The 23,382-nt window shown below is 39.7% G+C and overlaps 1 protein-coding gene across 1 annotated transcript; it reads left to right on the top strand.

Annotated features, from left to right (window-relative positions):
- Positions 1-10,114: 10,114 nt before the first annotated feature.
- On the top strand, positions 10,115-22,599 carry LOC119485546 (ubinuclein-1-like). The gene is made up of 15 exons (XM_037765196.1): positions 10,115-10,172; positions 11,805-12,068; positions 13,265-13,369; positions 13,522-13,620; positions 14,053-14,187; positions 15,003-15,094; positions 15,694-16,294; positions 16,433-16,503; positions 17,907-18,036; positions 18,131-18,258; positions 18,803-18,928; positions 19,696-19,839; positions 19,948-19,998; positions 20,137-20,737; positions 22,203-22,599. Exons 2-14 carry the CDS (start codon positions 11,847-11,849, stop codon positions 20,720-20,722), a joined length of 2,490 nt encoding a protein of 829 aa, XP_037621124.1. The 5' UTR covers positions 10,115-10,172; positions 11,805-11,846; the 3' UTR covers positions 20,723-20,737; positions 22,203-22,599.
- The last annotated feature ends 783 nt before the right edge of the window (positions 22,600-23,382 follow it).

The raw sequence follows: 23,382 nt of genomic DNA, 5'->3' as shown, positions 1-23,382 counted from the left end.
GAGTTTACAGATTGCCACCAACTGAAAACCGTGTGCCAAGCGCGTAGGAGAACTACGGTGGCCGAAAGCGAAAACGTGAACAACGCCATCTACTGTCAGCTTCGGATTATTCAACATCCGCTCTCTTACCAGCAAGGGTCCTCTCCTTCAGGATCTCCTGATCGATCGTAAGTTTGATTTTTTGTGTTTGACTGAAACGTGGCAACAACCTAATGACTTTTCACAACTGAATGAATCTACTCCTCCTGGGTTTGTTTACATCTGTCAACCCTGTGCCTCTGGCAGAGGGTGAGGTCTTGCGATAAGCTATCGCGAGAAGTGGAAAGTCTTGCCTGTTTCTCTGCCAGTTCACGTCTAATTTGAATCCATTGCCTTACAACTGAATGGGCCTACCCCTACTATAGTTGCCACTGTCTATCGTCCACCTAAGCCCAATAAGGATTTTCTTAATGAATGTGATGCTTTTCTTACCCATCTTTGCTCATTCTCCCCTACCATAATAATAACTCTCTCTACAGCAAAATCCACTTAATACGCAGGTCTAATCAGCTCAGGTGAAGGGAACACAAGGGCCCTTTTCACCATGGTTAACAACATACTACGACCACCGGACTCTCTTGCTCCTTATCTGTACTCAACTGCTTATTGTAACACCTTAATGTCATTTTTTCGTCCTATCTCGAACCTACCTTTTCTATCTAAAATCCTCGAAAAAACAGTTGCATCTCAGGTTCATGCTCACATGTCTGACAATAACCTTTATTAACAATTCCAGTCTGGTTTCCGCCCCCTTCACAGCACAGAAACAGCTTTGGTAAAAATCACTAATAACCTCCTCATGGCAGCTGACTCCGGACTGTTATCTATTCTCATCCTCCTTGATCTGAACACGGCCTTTGACACCATCTCTCACAACATCCTCCTCGACAGACTAGAATCTATTGGAATCACTAACACACCCTTGGACCGGTTTAAATCACACCTCTCTGTTCGCACTTAGCTCATCCAACTCAAAACTTTCAAATTCCAGCCATTTCCAGTCACTACCGGTGTTCCCCAGGGATCTGTCCTGGGGCTCCTTTTGTTTATCATTTATCTACTTCTTCTTGGCCGTATCTTCCGTAAATTTAACATCCATTTTCATATCTATGCCGATGACACCCAGCTCTACCTGTCAACCAAACCTATTTCCACCCTCCCGCCCACTTCCGTCTCGGAAAGGCGCCCACAAATAAAATGTATTATTATTATTATTATCATTACTGTAGAAACATGGCAGCCGGCTCTGTGGAGAGGACTCGCTCCCTAGGTAGATATAAACAGCTCATTCTAAGGTAATAAAACACAATGATTCTTATTTTCAGGTGATTAGACACTAAAGAAAACATACTGATTAATATTATATTCCATTTCTGCCAATAAATCCCCCTAAATTCTACACACTGTTTCTTTAAATGTTTTATTTAGATGCTCAGGTGATTCAAAGTCAGAAGTGTATTCTTAATAAATCCCCTCTTTTAGGAACTATGATGCTACAAGAACCCTTTTAAAGTCTGACAGTTTTTCATCCAGAAGTGAACATCATTGATATACAGTAGTTCTTTTAGGAATTGATTCTTAAAGCTGTTTTCAGTGATGAACACTCATGTGGATAACCTTTCACACAGCTCCGATATTCAATAAAATCCGGTTAAAGGGGACATATGCTCATTTCCAGGTTCATTCTTGTATTTCTAGAGCATGTTTACATGCTTTAAATTTTTCACATACTGTCTGTCTGAATATACCTGTATTCACCCTCTGTCTGAGACGCTCCGTTTTAGTGCCTGTCTCTTTAAAAAGCCCAGTCTGCTCTGATTGGCTTGTAAGAAAAATATGGTGCACCTTTGCAAAGGTAGATCTCAAGCTGTGGGTGATATATTCTAATGAGCCTGCATGTGACATAGGAAGGGGAGCCAAATCTGAATGGCTTGTTGAATCACGTTTTCTGATCTAGACAGCCCACAAAAAACTGACTGGGTTGTCTTATTTCACAGTGTGTGAGTTGGTAGGAACTTCAGATACCCAAATGTATGTGTACAAGCATGATCCCCTTTAAACATAACATTTATTACACTGTCACTATACAGTAACGGAGCCACTGAACTGTGGATAATCACTTAAACTTCAATATTGTGGTTGGTATATTATTGGAGGAATCAAAATGATCGTGGTATTAAGGCATTTTCTCATTTACTCTACAGTTAAAGTTCAATTCTCTTTATTTTAGAGCCATTTTTCTTGCAGCCTTTTTTATGTTAGTCATGACAGCATGCAGCCGATGGCACGCAGCCAAAATGACAGGACAGTTTAAGCAATTAATGCTCAAAGATATCAGCCAGTGAGTGAACTCATTTCAGATAAACTGCCAGTCCACCAAGCACAGCCTTATGATACCCTCTGGAATATCCCATCCTAACATATGCCTAATTGTTTACTACTGCTTGTTTACATAAATACAAAATGTTACAGGGGAGGAGGGATAGAGGGGGAAAGGGTGGGAGGGGAGTCAGTACACTATGAGACAGAGCCGCAGAATTAATAACAATTTGTGGCAGATAATTACTTATCAATTAAAGCTGTTATCCTGCCTAATTAGGCAACGTTCATTAAATTCAGCCAATTTAAACCTTAATCAAAGTTAGCAGGGCCTGACAGCTGAGCAGGGATCAGTGGAGGAGCGCCCCCCAGTGGAGGAGAGGGATGTGTGTGTGTGTGTGTGTGTGTGTGTGTGTGTGTGCGTGTGTGTGTGTGCGTGTGTGTGCGTGCGTGCGTGCGTGCGTGTGTGTGTGTGTGTGTGTGTGACAGTTTTCAGTTGTATTTATTATTTTTTTATTTTGTATTGTTCTAAGACAGAGTAAGAATTAATGGCTTTTTCATTTTTACATTTCCCATTATTATGATTATTATGATTATTGTTATTATTATTATTATTATTATTATTATTATTATTATTATTATAATAATGATAATTATTATTATTATTATTATTATTATAAGAAGTACTAAGATCCTTTACTGAAGTAAAAGCAGTAATACTACAAAGTAAATGGTCTGTTAAAAGTAAAAGTACTCAGATTGGGCCTTTCCAATTATTATTATTATTATTATTATTATTATTATTATTATTATTATTATTATTATTAGAAGTAGTAGTAGAAAAATAAATTCTGAGATCCTTTGCTGAAGTAAAAATAATAATACTTCAAAATAAGTGATCTGTTACAAGTAAAAGTATTCAGATTGGGCCTTTCCAAATATTATTATAGAAATATTATTATTTTATTGTTGATGGACTAATGTGTAAGACGATACGATTTTACTTATTCTGTCAAATAAATGTAGAAGAGTAAAAAGTGCATTATTATTTCCTTTCAGTGTTTCAATCAAATGGAAATATTAAAGTAAAGCATGGCCAGGTTAACCTGCTGGGGGCCCTGGGCCCCACATTAACCCCCCAGTCCTCCCACTATCTGGGGGATATGGGAACATTACATGGCCCAAGGTTTGCTATGAGGCAATTTGACTTAACATAAACATATTAAAGTGGGAAAATGTGCCAGTTTCAGCACAATATCAGCTGAAATAATGAGACTAGATTTTGATCCAGACAGGGCCTGAAGGTCGGGTGATAAAGTTGGACCCACATAAATCTTATCAGCTGATATTTTGATTTGGTAATACACACATTATGCACATTCCCAAAAAAGTGACAGTTAATAAAGTTACCTGGAGATCCACTGATATGTAAAACATTAAAGTTACTCCAAACTTGTAGTTTCAAGTTTTTTAGTTTTATTTTAAAACTATGACCAGGTAAAGGTAAAGGTGTATGGAAACAACAGTTAATAAATACCAGTGTGTCAGTTAGGCTGATGATGTCACAGACCTAAACTTAACTTAAACGTTTCAAGCTTTGGTATCAATATATCAACACCCAGAATTTGATGTGTTACTTTATCTTACTAGACTCTACCCTAATAAAATAACTGAAAAACAATTACCACACAAGAACCTATGGGGCCCTGTAGTAGTTGCTCCCTTTGTCTTAAAAAGTGTACTGAAGTACAGTATTTTAGTAAATGTACTGAGTCAGTACATTTACTCTACATCTATCCGTCTGTCTGTCTGTCTATCTATCTGCCAGGGGGTCTGTGAGAAGCTTTCAGATCCATTCATTTAAATTATCATGTAATTTTTTCTTTTTACAAAAGGCTTCATAGTTCAACAAATAATATTTAAATCTACACTTTCAACAAGGACACCGCTGTTCGTGTCCCGTGTAAAACCAAAATTAAAAGTTGACCTTACGTTGTTTTCCGTAATGTTGTTTGAAGAAAGAAAGTCTGCTAAGGGCGGTTGTTATTTATTTACGTAGTTACGTTACGTTATGTAGTTACGTTATTATTTTAACACAAACCTTGATGTTTTTTCTAACCTTAACCAAGTAGTTTTGTTCCATAAACCTAACCAATCGTTTCACAACGTTAACCACGTTTCATTGAGCGTGATACGAGGATGATATGAAATGTAATTATGAAACTTTTTTTGATTCAGAAACATTGACATTCAACGTATCCCGTGGTTTGCAGAAACGTACAATACCAAAACATTTTTATATGACTGGGTTGGTATAGTGGTTCATAGTTCTAATGTAACGAATGTATAACTCTTACAATCTGCAAATATGTTTAATACTTGTCTACTGTCTTTCTAATATATGTATCTTGTGTTGTTCTTTCACATAACTGAGACAATAGAAGTGTAAAACGTATATGTCAAATTATTCCTCGGAACATACATGAAGAGGTCCTCGGTATATTGTCTATCTTGTAAGGTAGGAACCTCTGGCCTAATGGAGTAAAAGTACGAGGTAGCAGAAAATGGGAATACTGAAGTAAATACTTCAAATACTTATAAGTGCAGTACTTGAGTAAAAAGTTACTTTCCAGCAATTAAATATATTATTTTTTACAAAAGCCATCATAAAAATCTCCCCTTGTGCACATAGTGGCTGGAGGTGTGACCCTCCTCCACCTTCTGCTCTACCCCGTCAGCTCTTCACTTCCAAGAACTGTTTTGGCCAATTGTCAACAGCACGCGCTTCTCGGGGCGCCTCGGCACGAGGAACGAGTTAATTAATATTGGCTCTTGTTTGGTCGAGTTAATGAATGAGTGAATTATGCACCTCTGGGACACCGCCTCCCCGATCGGTTTAAATTATCCCCCGCACCCCCTCTGCCGACATTGTCCTCCAATTTCCCCACTCTGATCCTGCACTGATGGGGTCCCTGTCACCAACCAGTCCACCACACACACACAAACACACCACACACACACACACACACACACACACGCACACACACGCGCACACACACGCACACACACACACACACACACACACACACACACACACACACACACACACACACACACACACACACACACACACACACACACGCACACACGCACACACACACACACACACACACACGCGCACACACACACACGCACACACACACACGTAGGCCGAGGCTACCCCTGCCGTCTCCATCTGTCTGTCTTTGTCCTGCTCGGGTGTATTTTAGCTCTTTGTCTCCAGCACATTTATTGACGCCTTTTTTTTTAATTCAACGCTTCTGTTCGACCTCGCATCGTCAGCTCAGGGTGGCAAATAACTTCCATCCCATTAACTCGTTTGAGAGGGGAGGCTAGTCAAACAAAGCTGGGCCGCAATCTGATCCTCACACACACACACACACACACGCACACGCACGGTCCTGTTGGTCAGAGAGGAGAAAAAAAAGATCCATATTATTTGCATTAAAAGCCTCGCACCGTGAAATTCATTTATAATTACAAAGCGGGGTGCTGTGTGTGTTATGCAGATCAGGGACATGTGTGTGTGTGTGTGTGTGTGTGTGTGTATGTGTGTGGAGTGAATGGCTCGGATTGGTTATTTTGTGATATGCTAACACGGAATGTATGGTGACAGATTGCAATTATCCCGTTATTGTAATTGTCAAAGTCAATTCACTGCAGGCTGCATGAACACGACCTGGGATTTACATATGACTCACATTTGACCATTTTTTTTTTAAACCTGCAGGAGGCAGAATGTTTTTGGCATCAGTGGGCAAAAATTCCATAATAACCTTTCAGCATAAGTGTTCTGAGAGATAACTACACTTCTGCACCTCCTCATGGCTCTGTTTACAGGCTTTAAAAAATAGCTGTGATGGGAGACTTTGGCCAATCACAGCGTTCCGACTGGCTGTGATCCGGCTGGTGGGCGGTGCTTGATATTTCATCAACTGATCTCAATATTGCTGCCGGGTCAGAAACTTTCTCATTTTACAGCTAAACAGTACACTACAAGATGTTTCTGAAAACATTTGAGGCCAGAAATAGGCATTACAGTAACAGAATTTTAATTCACATTTGATCCTCGCTGCCTAGTTTGACCGTTTGATCGGAGTTTGTGAGTGATCGACAGCTGCTCAGAGACGACAGGTTCCTGCTCGACTCTGATTGGTTGTTTTCCTCCGGTCTGTGAAATCTTGCAGATGCCATTAGGAGCATCGGAGGACACAGAGGCACATGATTTTTTTCAGATTACATGTCTCATGCACTACTGTCAGGATGTAGTGACCGTTTTATGAAAATAACTTTTTTTAATCATATTTGCTCCAATTCTACCTACTGCTGCTTTAAGTCTAGTTTTAAAACAGTCTGTGCTTTAACAAACACACGTTTGGCTGTCACCTCAGGATAGACGATGACATGATGAAGGTTGTTTATATATTAATGATGTAATAAGTGTAGATTTTATCTGTTATGAAATGAACATAATGCATTTTAGCATCTGGTAAAAAAGTAATGATTTAAATTTTTTGTCCTATTAAGAGAAGATTCTGCAAAACAGTTGCACTAACTGGCTGAAAATATGCAGTAAATCTATGATAAAGCTGTTGACTGTGAGTTTAAAGTGGCAGTAGGCAACAATATTTTGGCATAATTTGGCAAAAATTCCATAATAACCTTTCAGCATATTGTAATTCAAGTGATCTGAGAGAAAACTACACCTCTGCACCTCCTCATGGCTCTGTTTACAGGCTTTAGAAAATCTAGCCCGTGACGGCAGACTTTGACCAATCACAGGGCATTTCAGAGAGAGCGTTCCTATTGGCTGTTCCACAAAAGGAGATGCGCGTTCACGTCTGGTCTCTGCAGATAGTGAAAGCCTCGGTCAATGGCGGAACAACCTACTGGAAAGCTTGCTATTCCAGCATTGGCAGCAACTGCCTACACCTCAAAACAACCCAAAAAAAGAAAGACAGACTTTCAAAAAGACAGTCCAAACTGTTGATGTCGTTAGAAGGTAATGTATAGCTCGCTGCGGTAGCCTCCTCAGATGTAGCGAGCACGTATGAAGCGCGTGCATATGCCCGTTCTCGTGTGGGGGGAGGGGCTTCGGACAGAGAGGGGAGAGCGGAGAGAGGAGAGAGAGGAGAGAGCAGCTCGAGGGGATGCAGGATTTTGCGTTTTCCGGATTTCTACGCACTGCAGCTTTAAGTGTCATCACTGACCTGCAGTGATGGGTGACATCCTTATTATAAGACTTAGGCTAGTTATCTGAAATAATAGTCTATCTCTATTTAATTATACCCCTGCGACAACATAGTCGATGGTTTATAGCGCTCCGCGTGTCCATACTTCAATCCGTCCGTCCTGCTGTCCGTTCACGTGTCACACTTTCGTTTCTGGAGCAGAACTCGGAAACTATTTAACTTAGGAACTTCAAATTTGGTATGATGGTTGACATTGTGATCTAGTTGTGCCTTTTGGGGGTTAGAAGTCCAGGGTGCCCAACATTTTTTAAATTTTGGCCAAAAACTGTGTTTTGAGACTTCAATTTCGTTTCCGGACTAGAACTCATTCCATTATTTCCAAAAGGGCAAAACCTTTGGCCCTCAAGCAGTGAGCATGGCTCACATACCCCTGCTCACTTTTGCCTTGTTGTCAAACAAGCTATGGGCCTATACTGAGTATCCCGTATGTGTGTGATGAGGAGGTCATTGAGTTAAAAGGCCCCTAGAATATGTCAGTGTTTTCACTTACTGTATGCGGCGCTCATCCTCATGGACCTCCAGCGCCCCTGTGTGGTGAACAAGGCACAGAGCATGTCCTCTCTGCATCTCTGTGTACACTGCAAAACCAACAGCATAATAATAAGAATAATTGTATTTATATACTTAAATATATCAGTAATTTCACAGTAACAAAATGATTTAAACATGGCCATCTTATCATAGACGATTCTTGATTATGAGCAGAAGCAAAAGACATTTTCATTCCAAACAACACAGCGTTTCCTTTCACTGAGCATCAACTAGAGAAAGAGGGGAACAGATCAGTGACAGCAGCTGACTACTTGCTGAGCAAAGTATGTTGCCTACAGTATTTTATCCATGCTCTCATTATTACGAACATTGAATGTATAAAAACATAAGGTATGCACTGACTGATACAAAGAGTGAAATGTTTTGTTTTGCCTCAATCCTTTTCACACCACCAAAAATAACAGTGCAGTGCACACATCACACTATAGATGGCGACTTCCTTATTATGCACAGTTTGTAGTTGTTTGATTAAAAACAACTGTATTTAGTAAAATGCACCATGTGAGGGCAATATAAAACAAAAATAATAAAGATGATAGCCCCCTCTACAGGACAGGATCACAAAATGACATATAACGCAGGACGTGCTTAATATTTGCAAACTAATTTGCAAATAATCAAATTACTAAAAAGCCACTGACCTACAGTAACCCTGCAGGGCTTTTGGGGACCCTGACAGTTTGCAGTCTAATCTATCTTTGAGTGCAGTCTTCAGCTCTAAAACCCTCAAAGATAAAAGTGTGTTTCTGACACGTCGACGTGGTTGTAGGATAGTTTCCATCTCCTCAGCCTGACGGGTGGCAGCAGTCTCTGGCTTTATCGGAAATCCACTACAGCTGTATCTTTAAACATCTGCTGGTTCTCCTTCACTGAGCAGACATCACTACCCTGATGGCTTAACAGTTCCTCTTTTTAAAAAAAAAAATGGTGAAGCTTTCAGAGGTGGCATGTGACAATCTTAGACACCCTGCTGATTCATCCCAAAATAGAACAAAAATCTATGAAAAAGTACATAAAAGTGACACAGCATTTTCTGTTTAGGGCCCGTCATCACCATGGGTCACAAAACAAAGTGAAAATGTGAATTCTGTTGGAGTCCCTCCGTTTACTTTATGCATAGTTTCCTAATTTAAAGATTAATTCATCTTTTATTTTATTAAGTGTTTTATTTTCCATCTTATGGTATGCTTTATATGTATTCTATTTCATATTATTTTCATCTATTGTTTCTTTTTTATCTTATTTTATCAAGTGATTATTTTCCATCTTATGTTATGCATTGTATGTATTCTATGTCATATTATTTTTTTCTAATTGTTTATTTGTATCTTATTTTATAAGGTGTTTTATTTTCCATCTTATGTTATGATTTGTTTTTTTTTATTTTATCCTATTTTTCATTTTTATCTTATTTTATCAACTGTTTTATTTCCCCTGTTTTATGTTCATTCTATGTTTATTTTGCATTATTATAAAGCACTTTGTGCTGCATATTATGCACATTGAATTAGAATGACATAAATGGGTTTATTGACTCGTCTTTCTATAAACATAATGAAACTAGCAGCCGGTTAGCTTGGCTTCGCACAAACACTGGCAACAGGGGGAACAGCTAGATAACCTCTGTTACAAAGGTAACAAAAATCTGCCTACCAACACAGCTAAAGCTCTTTAAACAACACCTTAAATCTTGTTTGTTTAATCTGTACACAAACTGAAGTGTAAAGAATGAAACTGGGTCATGTGCTGGACTCTGGGTAGTTGCCAGGCAACCAGAGCATCCAGGAAGTGAGTCTGGACTCTGGGTAGTTGCCAGGCAACCAGAGCATCCAGAAAGTGAGTTAACGTTACTGCACCAAAAGTCCTTCAAACAGCAAACTGTCGGTTTTATTCTTCTGTTTTTGTGTGAACAAACGAGATGTTAATTATTCGTGAGTTTTAGAGGTACAGGTAGGTGGATTTGTTTTCAGTGTCTGTGCTAAACTAAGCCAAAGAGTATAAAGACACTCTGGTGTTATTTATTTTTTTAAAGAGCCGCTGCCGCCATTTCTTTTACCAGAAACCGCTTATTTTATTTATAATATTTTATCGTTCAACACAGGCAATTTCGGTAGAATATGACTATAGAATAGGAATAATTTTGTTTTACTATTGTACGGCACTTTGTAGGCGGACGTTTACATGGCGTCCAGTAGTGGCTTTCAGTCCAAAATGGTGGAAGCGTACCTCTGCTGCTGGGAGCTGATGTTACAATGGGACGAACAATTGACTAGCAATATACGTCCTTTGACTAAGCCAGGGGTCAGCAACCTTTACTATCTAAAGAGCTATTTTAGGCAAAAACGACAACAAAGAAATCTGTCTGGAGCCGCAAAACATTTGAGCATTGTGATGAAGGTAACACAGTTATAGTCTAACTATATAGTATATAAGTCTAATGCAGTGAGGGCCAAAGAGCAAATGTACGATGGAGTATTAGGGGCACATTGAGGAAAAAAACATCTGAGGTTTACAGAATAAAGTTGTACTATTACGAGAAAAAAGTCATAACTTAACAAGAAGAAAAGTTCTAATATTACGAGAATAAAGTCATAACTTAACGAGAAGAAAAGAAAATAGCACGTAAAATTACTACTTTATAATATAATGACTTTATTCTCGTAATACTGCGACTTTCTTTTCTCGTAAACCTTTGACTTTATTATCATCATATTACGACTTTTTTTCTCGTAAACCTATGACTTTATTCTCATAATATTATGACTTTATTCTCATAATATTATGACTTTATTCTCTTAATATCATGACTTTATTCTCATAATATTATGACTTTATTCTCTTAATATCATGACTTTATTCTCATAATATTATGACTTTATTCTCATAATATTATGACTTTATTCACATAATATCATGACTTTATTCTCTTAATATTATGACTTTATTTTCATAATATTATGACTTTATTCTCGAAATCTCAGATTTATTTTTTTTCCTCAATGTGGCCCTAATACTCCGTCGTACCATAGACCTACAATCATGATACATAAAAATAAAAATGTAAACAAAACACAGTTATTCATTTCCATTTTTAAAAACCCACAGGGAGCCACTGGAGAGGAGCTAAAGAGCCTCATGTGGCTCCAGAGCTGCAGGTTGCTGACCCCTGACCCCTGACCCCTGCACTAGCTAACCAGCTGAATTCAACTCAACCCTCTTTAGCTACTTCCTGTCTGTCAGCTGCATTAACAAACATGGAAATACAAAGTTTACCCATTTAGTTATGTTGTCAAGTTTGAGAAGGTCTATTTCCTTTCAGTTAAAAACAACATTTTAATTGTGTTAGTAGCCTAAACTTATTAAAATGTGTTTCATTAATGTAAATAACAGCGATAAAAGAATACACTCTTATAGGCCTATTAAACTGATATTATGTCTGACTGGTATTTCAACATATATTCACCTGGTATTGGCTGCAGCTCAGTGCAGAGGTGATTCACCTGGTGACGTCAGCGCACACACACACACCTGCATCAACTTGTTCTTAATGAAGCCCTTCATGTCTCGTTGAAACACACACAGCCACACGGAGAGTCTGCTGCTGCTGTGTTTGTCCTGTTGTTGATGGCTGAGTCTCGGAGAGTCCAGTTGACCACGCTGTCCTGTGATGATGGACCTTCATCCTCTGAGCAGCCGGCCCCGGCCCACAAACCTCCGTCAGGTGTTGAGCAGCAGAAACACACCGCAGGTTCAGACACCGACACCGTCAGACTGCTGCTCAGCTTGTTCGAGCCTGATGACAGCAGCTTCCCGGAGTTCAGCTACACTCAGCTCGTTGACAACCAGGTGGGATTTTATTCTGATGTCTGCTCCAGTAGGACTTCAATCTCAATATGCTGCAGCTAGTGTATAGGTTAGGGTTTAAAAACAAACAAAGAAATCAATCCACAGGCTACCTCACATGTCTGAACCTGTAACCTGTTAGTATGAACATGTTTAAAGGGGTCATGACTCGACTTTTATCAATTAACAAATACAATCTGTCCATTTTTAGAATGTTTTTAAAATATAATTTAGCAAACTTGTGCTTTTCTGATTTTGACTTTTTAATAAGTGATTAAAATCAAACATTAAAGATTTTCTGCTATTTACTACTTTGCCAAATGCTGTTTTAGTCATTTAAAAAAAATATCTGACTGGGTTTACCTTTTTATTTAACCATTTAACTGTTTTACTTTTTCAAAATAGAAATAAAATGAACACATAGTGACTTTAGTTCAACTTTTCCAGTATTGCACTACTTCAAAATGTATCCACATTAAAACAAATTTATGAAGATTTCTTTTCCCACGTCACCACATTTTCCAATTTTAGAATATTTTTTTGATATAGTTTAGCAAACACTTGCTGGTTACAGCTGTGCTTTTTCTCTTTATGTGCATTTCACATCAATATGATGATTAATCATAATGAAAATGCTTTAAATAAGAAATTCGTAAGAAAAACAGTTCTGATTTTGACTTTTTAATAAGCTAAGTGATTCAAATCAAACATTAAAGCTTTTCTGCTATTTACTACTAAATACTAAATACTGCCAAATACTGTTTTAGTCATTTAAAAAAATATCTGACTGGGTTTACCTTTTTAAAGATTACTGTTTTGTTTTTTTTCAAAATAGAAATAAAATAAACACAGTGATTTCAGTTAAACTTTTCCAGTATTACACTACTTGAAAATGTATCCACATTTAATTTTTTTTGTGTGTTTGTGTTGGTTTCCACCATCCCTACAGTATGTCACATGGAAGTTCAGCATATCAAAGGTTTATTTGCCCTAAATGGCTTCACAACACACAAAGGCCCTGCTGGAAAACCAGGCACACAAAGCTGGCTATAATATGACATCACTACATTTAATCATGACATGAAGAACTAAAGCAACTAGATTATTTTGAACTGAGATAAAAGTGTGACTATAAGACACAGAACTGTTTTTATTTTGTGTAAAATGTGTGATTGATATGAGACTTTACATATTTTCAGATCAACCACACAAAAGATGAAATCCCACTAAGCAGATTTGAGGAGGAAGAAATGAGAGAGGAGGATGAGGTCGCTGCTATTTCAAAGAAATTGGAAGAAAAATATGTGAATGGCTTTTCTTTGCAAACCTGAATTATTGGTCAATATAACCGATTTCTCAAGGGACCCTTTAGTCAAATGAAGACCAGTGTGCGTGCGAACTCTTCATCAAAATGGTGTCAAATGGCAAAACAATATTAAGTATCCTCTTGTTGCAGGGTGACAAACCGAAGGAGAAGAAGGACCGCATTCAGGACTTGATTGATATCGGATTCGGTTATGATGAAGAGGATTCTTTCATTGACAACTCTGAGGCTGTGAGTCAGTGTTAAATCACACATTTCAATAACCCCATCATATATTTGTTATATCAGCATCTTTGAAGACCTGTTGTGTTGAACAAAGACATAGTTTTGATATACTGTGTCTAGGTCTTTGGGGCTTTTTAGCAGTTTACTTCAATCACTGTTAGATATCCTCTCTGCTCGAGCAGTGACTCATTTGTGAAGGCAGTTCACTCAAGTCTCAAAATCCAAACGCGTTATTATAAAAAAAAAAGTGGTCTGACTGTCCTCTGCTCAGAAATGTGTTCCCTGTGTTTATGTTTCCCTTCAAACTTGTCCCCAATTTTGACATTTAGAGGCCCATCAATCTTCCTCAAACTTTTCTTTGGCTTATCTTAATATTTTTCTAATTGATAAAATCTATTATAATCAAATTCTAATATTGCGTCTGGCTGGTCTCTTTAGTACGACGAATTTGTGCCGGCCTCCATCACAACCAAATTTGGTGGATTCTATGTAAATTCGGGCGTGCTGCACTTCCGCCAGGCTTCAGAGACAGAGGACCTCGCAAAAGAAAAGGAAACACTTGAGCCCTCAAAAGTAAGTAGTGCATCTAAAAAAAACATGCAAAGCATTGTAATGGATGTGTTGATATTCTCATGGATCAGATTTCAATTTAAACCATAACACCCACAAAGTCTTTTTTTAGGGGGGTACAGGGGTCTTTAGGGGGAGATAGCAGGTCAACAGTAGATGTCACATAGAAGTGGTGTACATCATCTGAAAGCTGGGAACCTGAAGATTACTTTGAGATGCAGCTCTTAATATTAATTAATTCAAATAAATTGTGTATACGGGCTTAGAACATTAGGATAGAAGTTTGATAACAATGCTCAATAATCCCTCAAAAATACCACATTAAGACACCAAGACCTTGAGGAACACCATAGAAAAACCCGTGCTGTGATTTGGTTTCAAAAACGTTTGATATTTGGAAATTTCTGCAAGAATTGCATATTTGTTGATCGGATGGCGAGCACTTCTATTCTGGAAACTGCTCAGAAACCCCCTTATTGTCAATCTACCTAGGAAAGCCATCCATCCTCTGATTGCTCTAGGTCTCTAGTTTGTGGTTATAAAGTTTCATGAGGCTGTGATTATACTAGAGGTCACCACAGGTCATTTTATACAGTGAGGTCAAGTTTAAAAAAAACGGGTATCACTACAATTAAATGGCTACTATGGAGACTAACATCATCACACATTAATACAATTGGGCTCATTGGATCCACAAGAGTCTCAGCTTTACAGCTTACAGTGACCTCTTAAAGACAGAAATGTATCATAAGTGAATGACTGCCAAAACTGTTCTTTGTACCAAAGTTTTCAACACCTTCAAACATGATTTTTTTTAGAAACGTAAAGTTAATGGCGTACCAGAGAAGCCAAAGAAGAAGCGCTGCAGAGAAGGTGGAGAGATGATGAGCAATGTGGAGCCTAAGTCAAGGTGAGGCTTACCAAATGTTACCTCTTGCATAGAGCCAGTTTGACTCTGATGCTAGAACATTTTATTTAAAGGTCCAGTGTGTAACAATTAGGGGGATCTATTAGCATAAATAGAATAGAATATTAATAAGTATGCTTTCTTTAGTGTATAATCACCTGATAAGAATCGTTGTGTTTTCGTTACCTTAGAATGAGCCGTTTATATCTACATAGGAGCAGGTCCTCTTCACGAAGTCCGCCATGTTTCTACAGTAACCCAGAACAGACGAACCAAACTCTGTTAACTTTTCCTGCTTGGGCCGGAGGCGATAACGTTACTCGCTCCTGTTGCCACCGCTCCTTCTCTCTCGCTTCACCACTCACTTCCCTCGTACACACACACAATACGCACTGGCTCTGCTGAAATGGCTCTAGAGAGGGACATTCGCGTTTTCACATCGGCCACTATAGCTCTCCAACACGCTCGGCACACGGGAGAGGTTTCAGTTGGTTGCAATCTCCTCACCTCACCGCTAGATACCGCCAGATCCTACACCCTGGACCTTTTCAATAAAATTCTCAAAATGATTTTCTCATAAGCGTAACATGTTTATCTTGTAGCACTTTGGCTGAAACTGGACCGAATGACGAGATGATGACAGTGAAGAAGAGGAAAAAGAAAAAGGCTGCTGGCACATTGAGCGTCACCAGCATGTTGAAGAAGTTCCAAAGAGAGAAGGAGAAGGAACAACAGAAGATAGAGAAAGCAAATCAGAGGAGCGCTGCACTCCTGGGTGCCATCACAATCCCTCTGTGCCCGGCAGACGCAGGCGGCGGTGGCGGCTCAGGATTGACCGACCCTCTCCTCAGTTTAATTGGCTCCACCAATGACCACACTCTGATCCAAGCAGCCAACGCGGTGGATTTTGATATCGATTTAGACTCTTTATTAGATGTCACTGAAGAGACTTCGTCACCAAAGATGGCTCCTCAACCTGCAACAGAAGCGCAGCTTTTCGGACCTAAAACGGATGATCTGACCGCGTCTGACGCTGCTCCTCAAGTCCAACCTCCAAATACAGAGACCAACCTGCAGCTGAAGCCTCAGTCAGAGCAAATCCAGCTCCCGTCACAAACCAGCTCCACCTCAGCTCATCAGTGTGTCCCGCTGCCAGAGGGACTTCCCCCACGACTGGAAGACAGCATTAGAAAACTCATGGTGGTAAGGTCATTTTGTTATTAGAGTATGCTGAAGCGAGGATGTTTCAGATTGTTGACAGATTAAACACCTGTGAATACCATTAATTGTAAATGGTAAATTGCAGGATGGATGCACAGATGACGTGTGCTCATTTTTCAGGTTGCCAAGACCTCGGAGGGAGAGTCGAAACTCAAGTTCTTCACTCCAAAAATCAACTCAATCCTGCTAGAGTGAGTCATCCAAAAACACATGTTTGTATTTTGGCAGCTATTGTCTTAAACCAGCAGCATTCTGGGAATCATTAACCAGTTTATACTTCACGATCAGATCGGATTTGTCCGGAATCCAGTTGTAGATATCAAAGATGCATTCACATTAATATTCCACTATTATTTTGAATATGACAATATTCAAAATTTGATATGAGTCATGTAAACAGCATATTCTGTTTGGCTATTCTGAATTAGGTCTTATTCAGAATGGAGCATTTTCTCATTAAGACATGTGAGATATGCTGATGTTATTCAGGTTTTAGGAGCATTCTTTGGACATGCATACAGCGCATTCAGAATATGCGTCTCAGTTGTGTTTTTGGGGGGGTTGTGATGCACGGCCTCTGTGCGTTGTACAGAAACCAACTAGCCGACAGTTTGCAGAGATGCATGCCCAAAATAAAAGCCCATATTTCTGGTAGGAAGGAGAAAAACACCTATTTTTAAACATTATGAAAGACTTGGATATCAACAGGTTTTTGGATATGCACAAATATCGCAATGCCGACCTTTTCAACTGCGGTTGAAGGAATGAAAGAGGAAGGTTGTGTTCACATGGCTGCATGTAAACGGGAATATTAGTGAAATATGTGGTATATAGCCTCATGTCCGCTCCGGATGAATTGTAGTAACTTTGATGATTTCATTTTTGATTTAATGCCATCGTCAGGCCAACATTTTTCCAATACTATGGTTTATGATCAAATACCTGCAAAACTAATGACATTCCCAGGAGCCTCAGCTGTACTGTGTTTACTGCGACTTGGCAAATTTTAGCATGCTGAAAAGCTAAACTAAGATTTTTAATTTTGGGGTGAACTGTCCCTTTTTAATATTACTTTTACATACCTACACGCATTCATACTCCAATGATGAAGTGCTCCATTTGTGGCACTGTCTTGCTCAAGGACAAGAACTACCGTCTCACATGCAGCGGCTGTGTGGTGTGGAAGGAAAGGTGAAGAGAAGTGAGCTCGTGGCCAGTTCAATCCCCCGGACCGGCAGGATAAATCTGGGTGGGGAAAGTAAAGAAAAGAAGCACTTGCCCCTCCCTCATTACCACCACTGAGGTGCCCTTGAACAAGGCCCTTAACCCCAACGGCTGCTCCGTCACCAATGGATCAAAATGTGGTTGTGCTGGGCAGATGTGAATGTGTAACTGTGTGAATGTGATCAGGGTGTTCCTGAAAAAGGTGGACATCCCCTGAATAAGTAAAGGTGAAAAAAACCAACTACCACATCTAGGTCATAAATCAGGCGTTGAATCGTGTGTTCCTTGCTTTAGCTGCCCATAGTAATATTAATCACAGTTTTTACGTGCGTAGTTCAGCTCTCTCGCTGTGTCTTGATATTGTGTCCAGTATTGAGGTGCAGTGTCGGGAACAGGGCGTCCAGTTGCGCTCCAAGGTGTACACACACCTGTCATCTTTCCTGCCCTGCAGCAGAGACACGCTCCTCAAACGCGTAAAGAAACTGTTCCTCGCATACATGGTGAGTGTGTTTTTAAATGCTTGAATTCATTACAGGTAGTTGTTCAAGTTTTATATCTGCATGTGACTCGCTTCTTGAATGTGACACTGACCAGGAGGAGGAGCCCACTGATGAGGAGGATCCCATGCAGAAACTGAAGGAGGCCATCGGCAGAGCTATGCCCGAGCAGATTGCATGTTTCAATGAAAACTGCCAAGTGTACGAGCAAGTCAAGGCTTTAAAGTAAGTGCATCAGCATATACTGTATCTCGCGTAGCGGAAAAAGATAATTTAATTTACTTGTTTTGACGTGTACTGTTAGATTGCTAGTGGTCATTTTTACTTGAATCGCCACTTCAAAAACACAACATTGTAGGGAGTTCTCTTCCAAAAAAATAATTTAATTAAAATGCCAGAAATCAATTATTTCGTACTGATTGACATGACGTTAGAAACGTTAACTTGAATTGAGGTTGCCAAAAACATGTGATGGAATAACTGCACTAGGTGGCATTTATCTATTAATGTAAAATCTGTCTACTGATCCTCCTTCAATCAAAACCGTGACACCCTCTTAAGGTTTCAATCCTGAAATGTGTGTTTTATCTTCTAGATCTTATTAGAAGAATCAGTGATATTTGAAATTTCAAAGCCTTATTTGTTTCCTTTTATATGCACAAACATGTCCGTGCATCCAAAAATTGCTGTAGCCTATACATAATTTGATGCAGTGTGCCTCTTTTCGAATAGGGTTTGGGCACATTGGAGATGTACCTTTATCTTTCAGGGCAGCAGAGGAGGAGAAAGAAGGCAAACAGAAGGTGAATGTTGGCCCAGAGGACAATGTGGAGGAGAAAGGTGGGAAAAGAGGAGGAGGTCCTAAGAAGTCGTTCAAATGGAACGAAGAGATCAGGTCAGATACAATGAAGATCACTAGATTATGTGAAATTTTAGTTAAAGGGTCCATTATATTTATATTTTTTTTGTCATTCTGTAGCTTCCCAGTGGTGTTCCTTATGTATTCGACCAAAATGTGAATGTTTGGATTTGATGTATGTAAGTTTTGGCGTCAAAATGCTATTTTCCCAAGCCCCTCTACAAACTTTTTCCCATGTGACCTGACGTAGGTTTCTAAATGATGACGCTGCTACGTATACAGTATATATATCTCCTTAGTCAGTGTATTAATGTCACATACAGCAACTTAAATGCCGGTCAGCATGCTCCCAGTTTGGAGACGCAGACAGGAGTACCGACACAGAAGCTGAGCAATGTACCGCTGTGTGGACGCAACGTTAGTGAGGTAAAGCAGCTCTGGACGGGAGCAGCAGAAAAATTTATTTTGGCCACCTAAAAAAAATGTCAGTTTAACGCTTTACCTCGCCATCAAACAGCCCTTTCTGACGGGGAATACATACAACCCCACTTAAAAAAACAAACCCTTTCAGTTATTTCCAAACATAGCGCAGCTGACATTAACTCAGCTAGTGCTAGCGTTTACATTATTCATAACCTTATTGATTAGCTCACTTTGGAAACCTACATCACTGCTTTTTGCCAACAGCTGAAAAAAACAGAAAGGAACACAGATGGACCCACCCTTTAATTAAGTAACCTGCTTTAGTGCACATTATACCATGTTTACTTTGTGTCAACATAATCATATTTTCTCTCACACAGGGAGAGCTTGTGTCAGGTGTTAAAGCTGAAAATGGAGAGGTATAAAAAGGAAAGTAAAGGGAGTCGGGAGATGGAGAACCACCTGAAGACCTTGTTAGACAATGAGATCCAACCGCTTTGGCCAAAGGGGTGGATGCAATCTAGGTATGTGACACTGGTGTAAGTTCACACCTTCAGTTTCATACTTTTAGAAGTTCTTCTTTACCTGATTGTACATTCAGACATGCCCTTACTCAACATTTATTTGTTCAGGGTGCTGATAAGGGAGAGCAGGAAAATGTTGAACCTTTTTACGACATTACCGTGAGTACAATATACCTGTAACTTTATCTCTTTTTATTTGTATGAATTTCTAGAGGCAGTTAAAAGCTGCTGCTCTTTTCTTATTTTTTTTTTTTGTAAAAGGAAGTCCAAACACAAATTTACTTGATGTGTTCTCAGAGTAAAGAGGGCCCGGCCTGAGAAGAAGCAGCCGTCCATCAGTGGTCCTCCTGCTACGTCAGATGGCTGCAGCGTTCTCCAGGGCCCTCCACTACCGAAAGGATTCCCCAAAGAAGAAGAAGACGATGTCAATATCGTGTGTTCAAATATCTGCAACTCTATGTCGCTTGGTACTGAGAAGAAGGAAGCTGCTGCCTTGAAAAAAGCCGAGGGTAAAACAGTGGCAGTGGATGCTGGTTCCTCTACACCTGTGAAGGTCAACGCCACATCTGCTCCATCTCAGTCACTCCTTGATCTCCTTGCCGATCAAGCGTTGGCTCGGGAGCAACCGTTCTCCATTTCCCAGGAGCTCCTTGCAGCAGCCGTTGCAAAATACAAACGTTCAGTTCAGCACTGGAGCTTTGGGGTGGACACCAAAAGTCCTCCTCATCCTCCTCCGCCTCCTCAGTCCAGCCCTGTCGGGTTCCCACTGAGCGGGGTGTGTCATGTTGTTTTGCCCCAGCTGCTGCCGGTTGGAGACTTTGCCAGGCACATGGATGCTGACCATGTGCAGGTCATCTCTGATGATGACATCACTATACAATGACAGCATTTACACACAGTAAGTTTTATTCATATTTTGTTGTTAAAACTTTGGGTGAACTTAAAGTTATTTGCTTAAAAGGGATCTCCGGTGATTTAGTATTGCACTGATTTTAAAATGAATCAATTAAAGGGATAGTTTGGGTGTTTTGAAGTGGGGTTGTATGAGGTACTTATCCATAGTCAGTGTATTACCTACAGTAGATGATGGTCGGCACACCCCCAGTTTGGAAAAACAGACAGGAGTACCAGCATGGGAGCAAAGCAATGTACTACTGTGGACTGGGGCAACAGCAAAACACATTTTAGACACCTACAAGAAAGGCTCACCTAAAAAATCCATATCTGTTTCAGTGTATGCTATATTCTGAATATTTTCACCACTTTACCTTGCTGTCTGAAAGCCCTTTCCAACAATGGAACTGAAGCTGTTGTATCCATCTATGCTCTCGCCAAAGCCACCAGACTCCATTGGGAAAAAAAAAAAAACAGTGATTTTACCTCACAGAACACATGAGTTGCTGGTCTGTTTTTTTCAATGGAGTCTGGTTGCTCTGGCGACAGCATAGATGACGGCTTCTGTTCCCAGTCGAAGACATAGATTGTATAGCCTACTCACAACAAGGTAAACTGGCAAAAACATTCTAAAACTGATATTGATTTTTTTTTTTTTTTTAGGTGTCTAAAATAAGTTTTGCTGCTGTCCCTGTCGACAGCAGTACATTGCTTTGCTCCCGTGCTGGTACCCCTATCTGTTTCTCCAAATTGGTGGCGTGCTGACAATCATCTACTGTAGATAATACACTATGGATAAGTACCTCATACAACCCCACTTCAAAACATCCAAATTATCCCTTTAAAATCAAAGCAATCTATGTTTCCCAGCCTACATTAGATTTGGTTGAAAGCTCAAGAAAAAGCTAGTCATCCATCCATCCATCCATCTGCAACCGCTTATCCCGTTAGGGGTCGCGGGGGGGCTGGAGCCGATCCCAGCCGACATTGGGCGAAGGCAGGGTACACCCTGGACAGGTCGCCAGTCCATCGCAGGGCTGACACATATAGACAGACAACCATTCATGCTCACATTCACACCTACGGGCAATTTAGAGTCCACAATTAACCTAACCTGCATGTCTTTGGACTGTGGGAGGAAACCGGAGTACCCGGAGAAAACCCACGCTAACACGGGGAGAACATGCAAACTCCACACAGAAGGGTCCCAAGCCGTATTCAAAAAAAAAAAAGCTAGTCAGTAAATCTTTAATTCATATTTTTTACATACATTTTGGTAATAAAAACATGAAGCTGACGAACAGCTAAATTACCATTTAATAGAATTTTTTTTTAAGATGAAAACAATGCAACAAGCAAAGCAAGTGAAGGGTACTATTTTTTGCTGAAGTACAACCCAAAGATTTTGTTTTGTAGACTTGCAACATAGAAAATGATGTGGCTTGTATGCATTTGTCTTTTCTTTCTAGATGGGAGCAGTTTCCTTGGAGCTGCACTGGACACATGATGGGATTCTAACAAACACAAACAGTTACGATACCAACGTCAGCAGTGGAAATGAGCTAAAATTAATCGGACAAATTGTGGTACTCGGCTGAAGATGTGCTTTCTGTCATCTTCACTAGTGTTTAGAGGAGTATGTCATCCGAGATGGGAAGTAATTTAAGGGATTAATACTTGTGGTTTTTGACCCCTGAAAGGAGAAGTGGCACTTTTACCAATGAGACGTAAACTGACATCCCACCACTTATCTGTTTCTGATCAAACCTTATGAGAAACATAAAAAATCCCCTGTTATGATGACCCGTTGACTGACTTGTATTTGTGAATGATTTACTTTGAATTAATAAATAATAATAGAGCTTATATGTTGTGTAGCTATTTGATTTTAGCTTAATTGTCTTGTGAGGTAGAGCGACTGAAGCAATTTTGAGCCTTATGTTTTAGTATTGATGCCGTACACCCAATAGACTCGTTTCTAGAAAATATTTTTTTGTGTGTGTGAACAGTTAAAGTGACCTGACTACTATAGAGAGGCGAAGTCCCTCCCCTTTTCAAACAGGATCAAAAAAATAATTGTCTCTCACAGTTGACTACTCGTCATATATTTTCTGAAATAAGGTCCCATGGTGGTCCACCAGAAGGGGCGCGACTTTCCTCTCTGTAGTCACGGAGTATTGTCCACTTTTTAGTCTGTATTACTGAAGCACTACTTGCTAAATCAATGTTTTGGTTTTGGTGTGAACTCCGGCAAGCAGAAAGTAAGTTTCAGTTACACACTTTTAAGACATGTTACCAGTTTCAACACTTTTTATAATCAAACTGTTTGCCACTCATGTTTGACATCGTATCAGTGATTGATCTGCAGTTAATTTTGACCATGTTTTGTTAATATAGAATGAACAAGGCGATTCAAGTTTAAAGCAAGAAAGGGCTGCAGCTGGACAGCATTTTAATGCACAGCAGGAAGAACGTAACCTTGTTGAAAGAAAAGAAAACCTGGGGCTGTATTCACAAATATTTAGAAAATATTCTCTGAGAGCTCCTAATTCAGCCTAAAAATGTCTAGCAAGGAGTCCCATTTGGACCACAGAGGGCCACCCCTACAAACGCAAAAGTCGGTCATTGAGCTACTGCGTGATAAAGTTA

Source organism: Sebastes umbrosus, chromosome 3 (genome assembly GCF_015220745.1).
Source record: "Sebastes umbrosus isolate fSebUmb1 chromosome 3, fSebUmb1.pri, whole genome shotgun sequence".
Taxonomy (NCBI): domain Eukaryota; kingdom Metazoa; phylum Chordata; class Actinopteri; order Perciformes; family Sebastidae; genus Sebastes; species Sebastes umbrosus.
The sequence above is the reverse complement of the archived record's forward strand: the minus strand, read 5'-3'. Positions and strand labels throughout refer to the sequence as shown.

Coding starts and splice junctions, on each gene's coding strand:
- LOC119485546 (XM_037765196.1), top strand. CDS start 11,847: ATGGCTGAGTCTCGGAGAGTCCAGTTGACCACGCTGTCCTGTGATGAT. Junction 18,259..18,802: donor GAGCAAGTCAAGGCTTTAAA/GTAAGTGCATCA, acceptor TTTATCTTTCAG/GGCAGCAGAGGAGGAGAAAG. Junction 18,929..19,695: donor AAATGGAACGAAGAGATCAG/GTCAGATACAAT, acceptor TCTCTCACACAG/GGAGAGCTTGTGTCAGGTGT.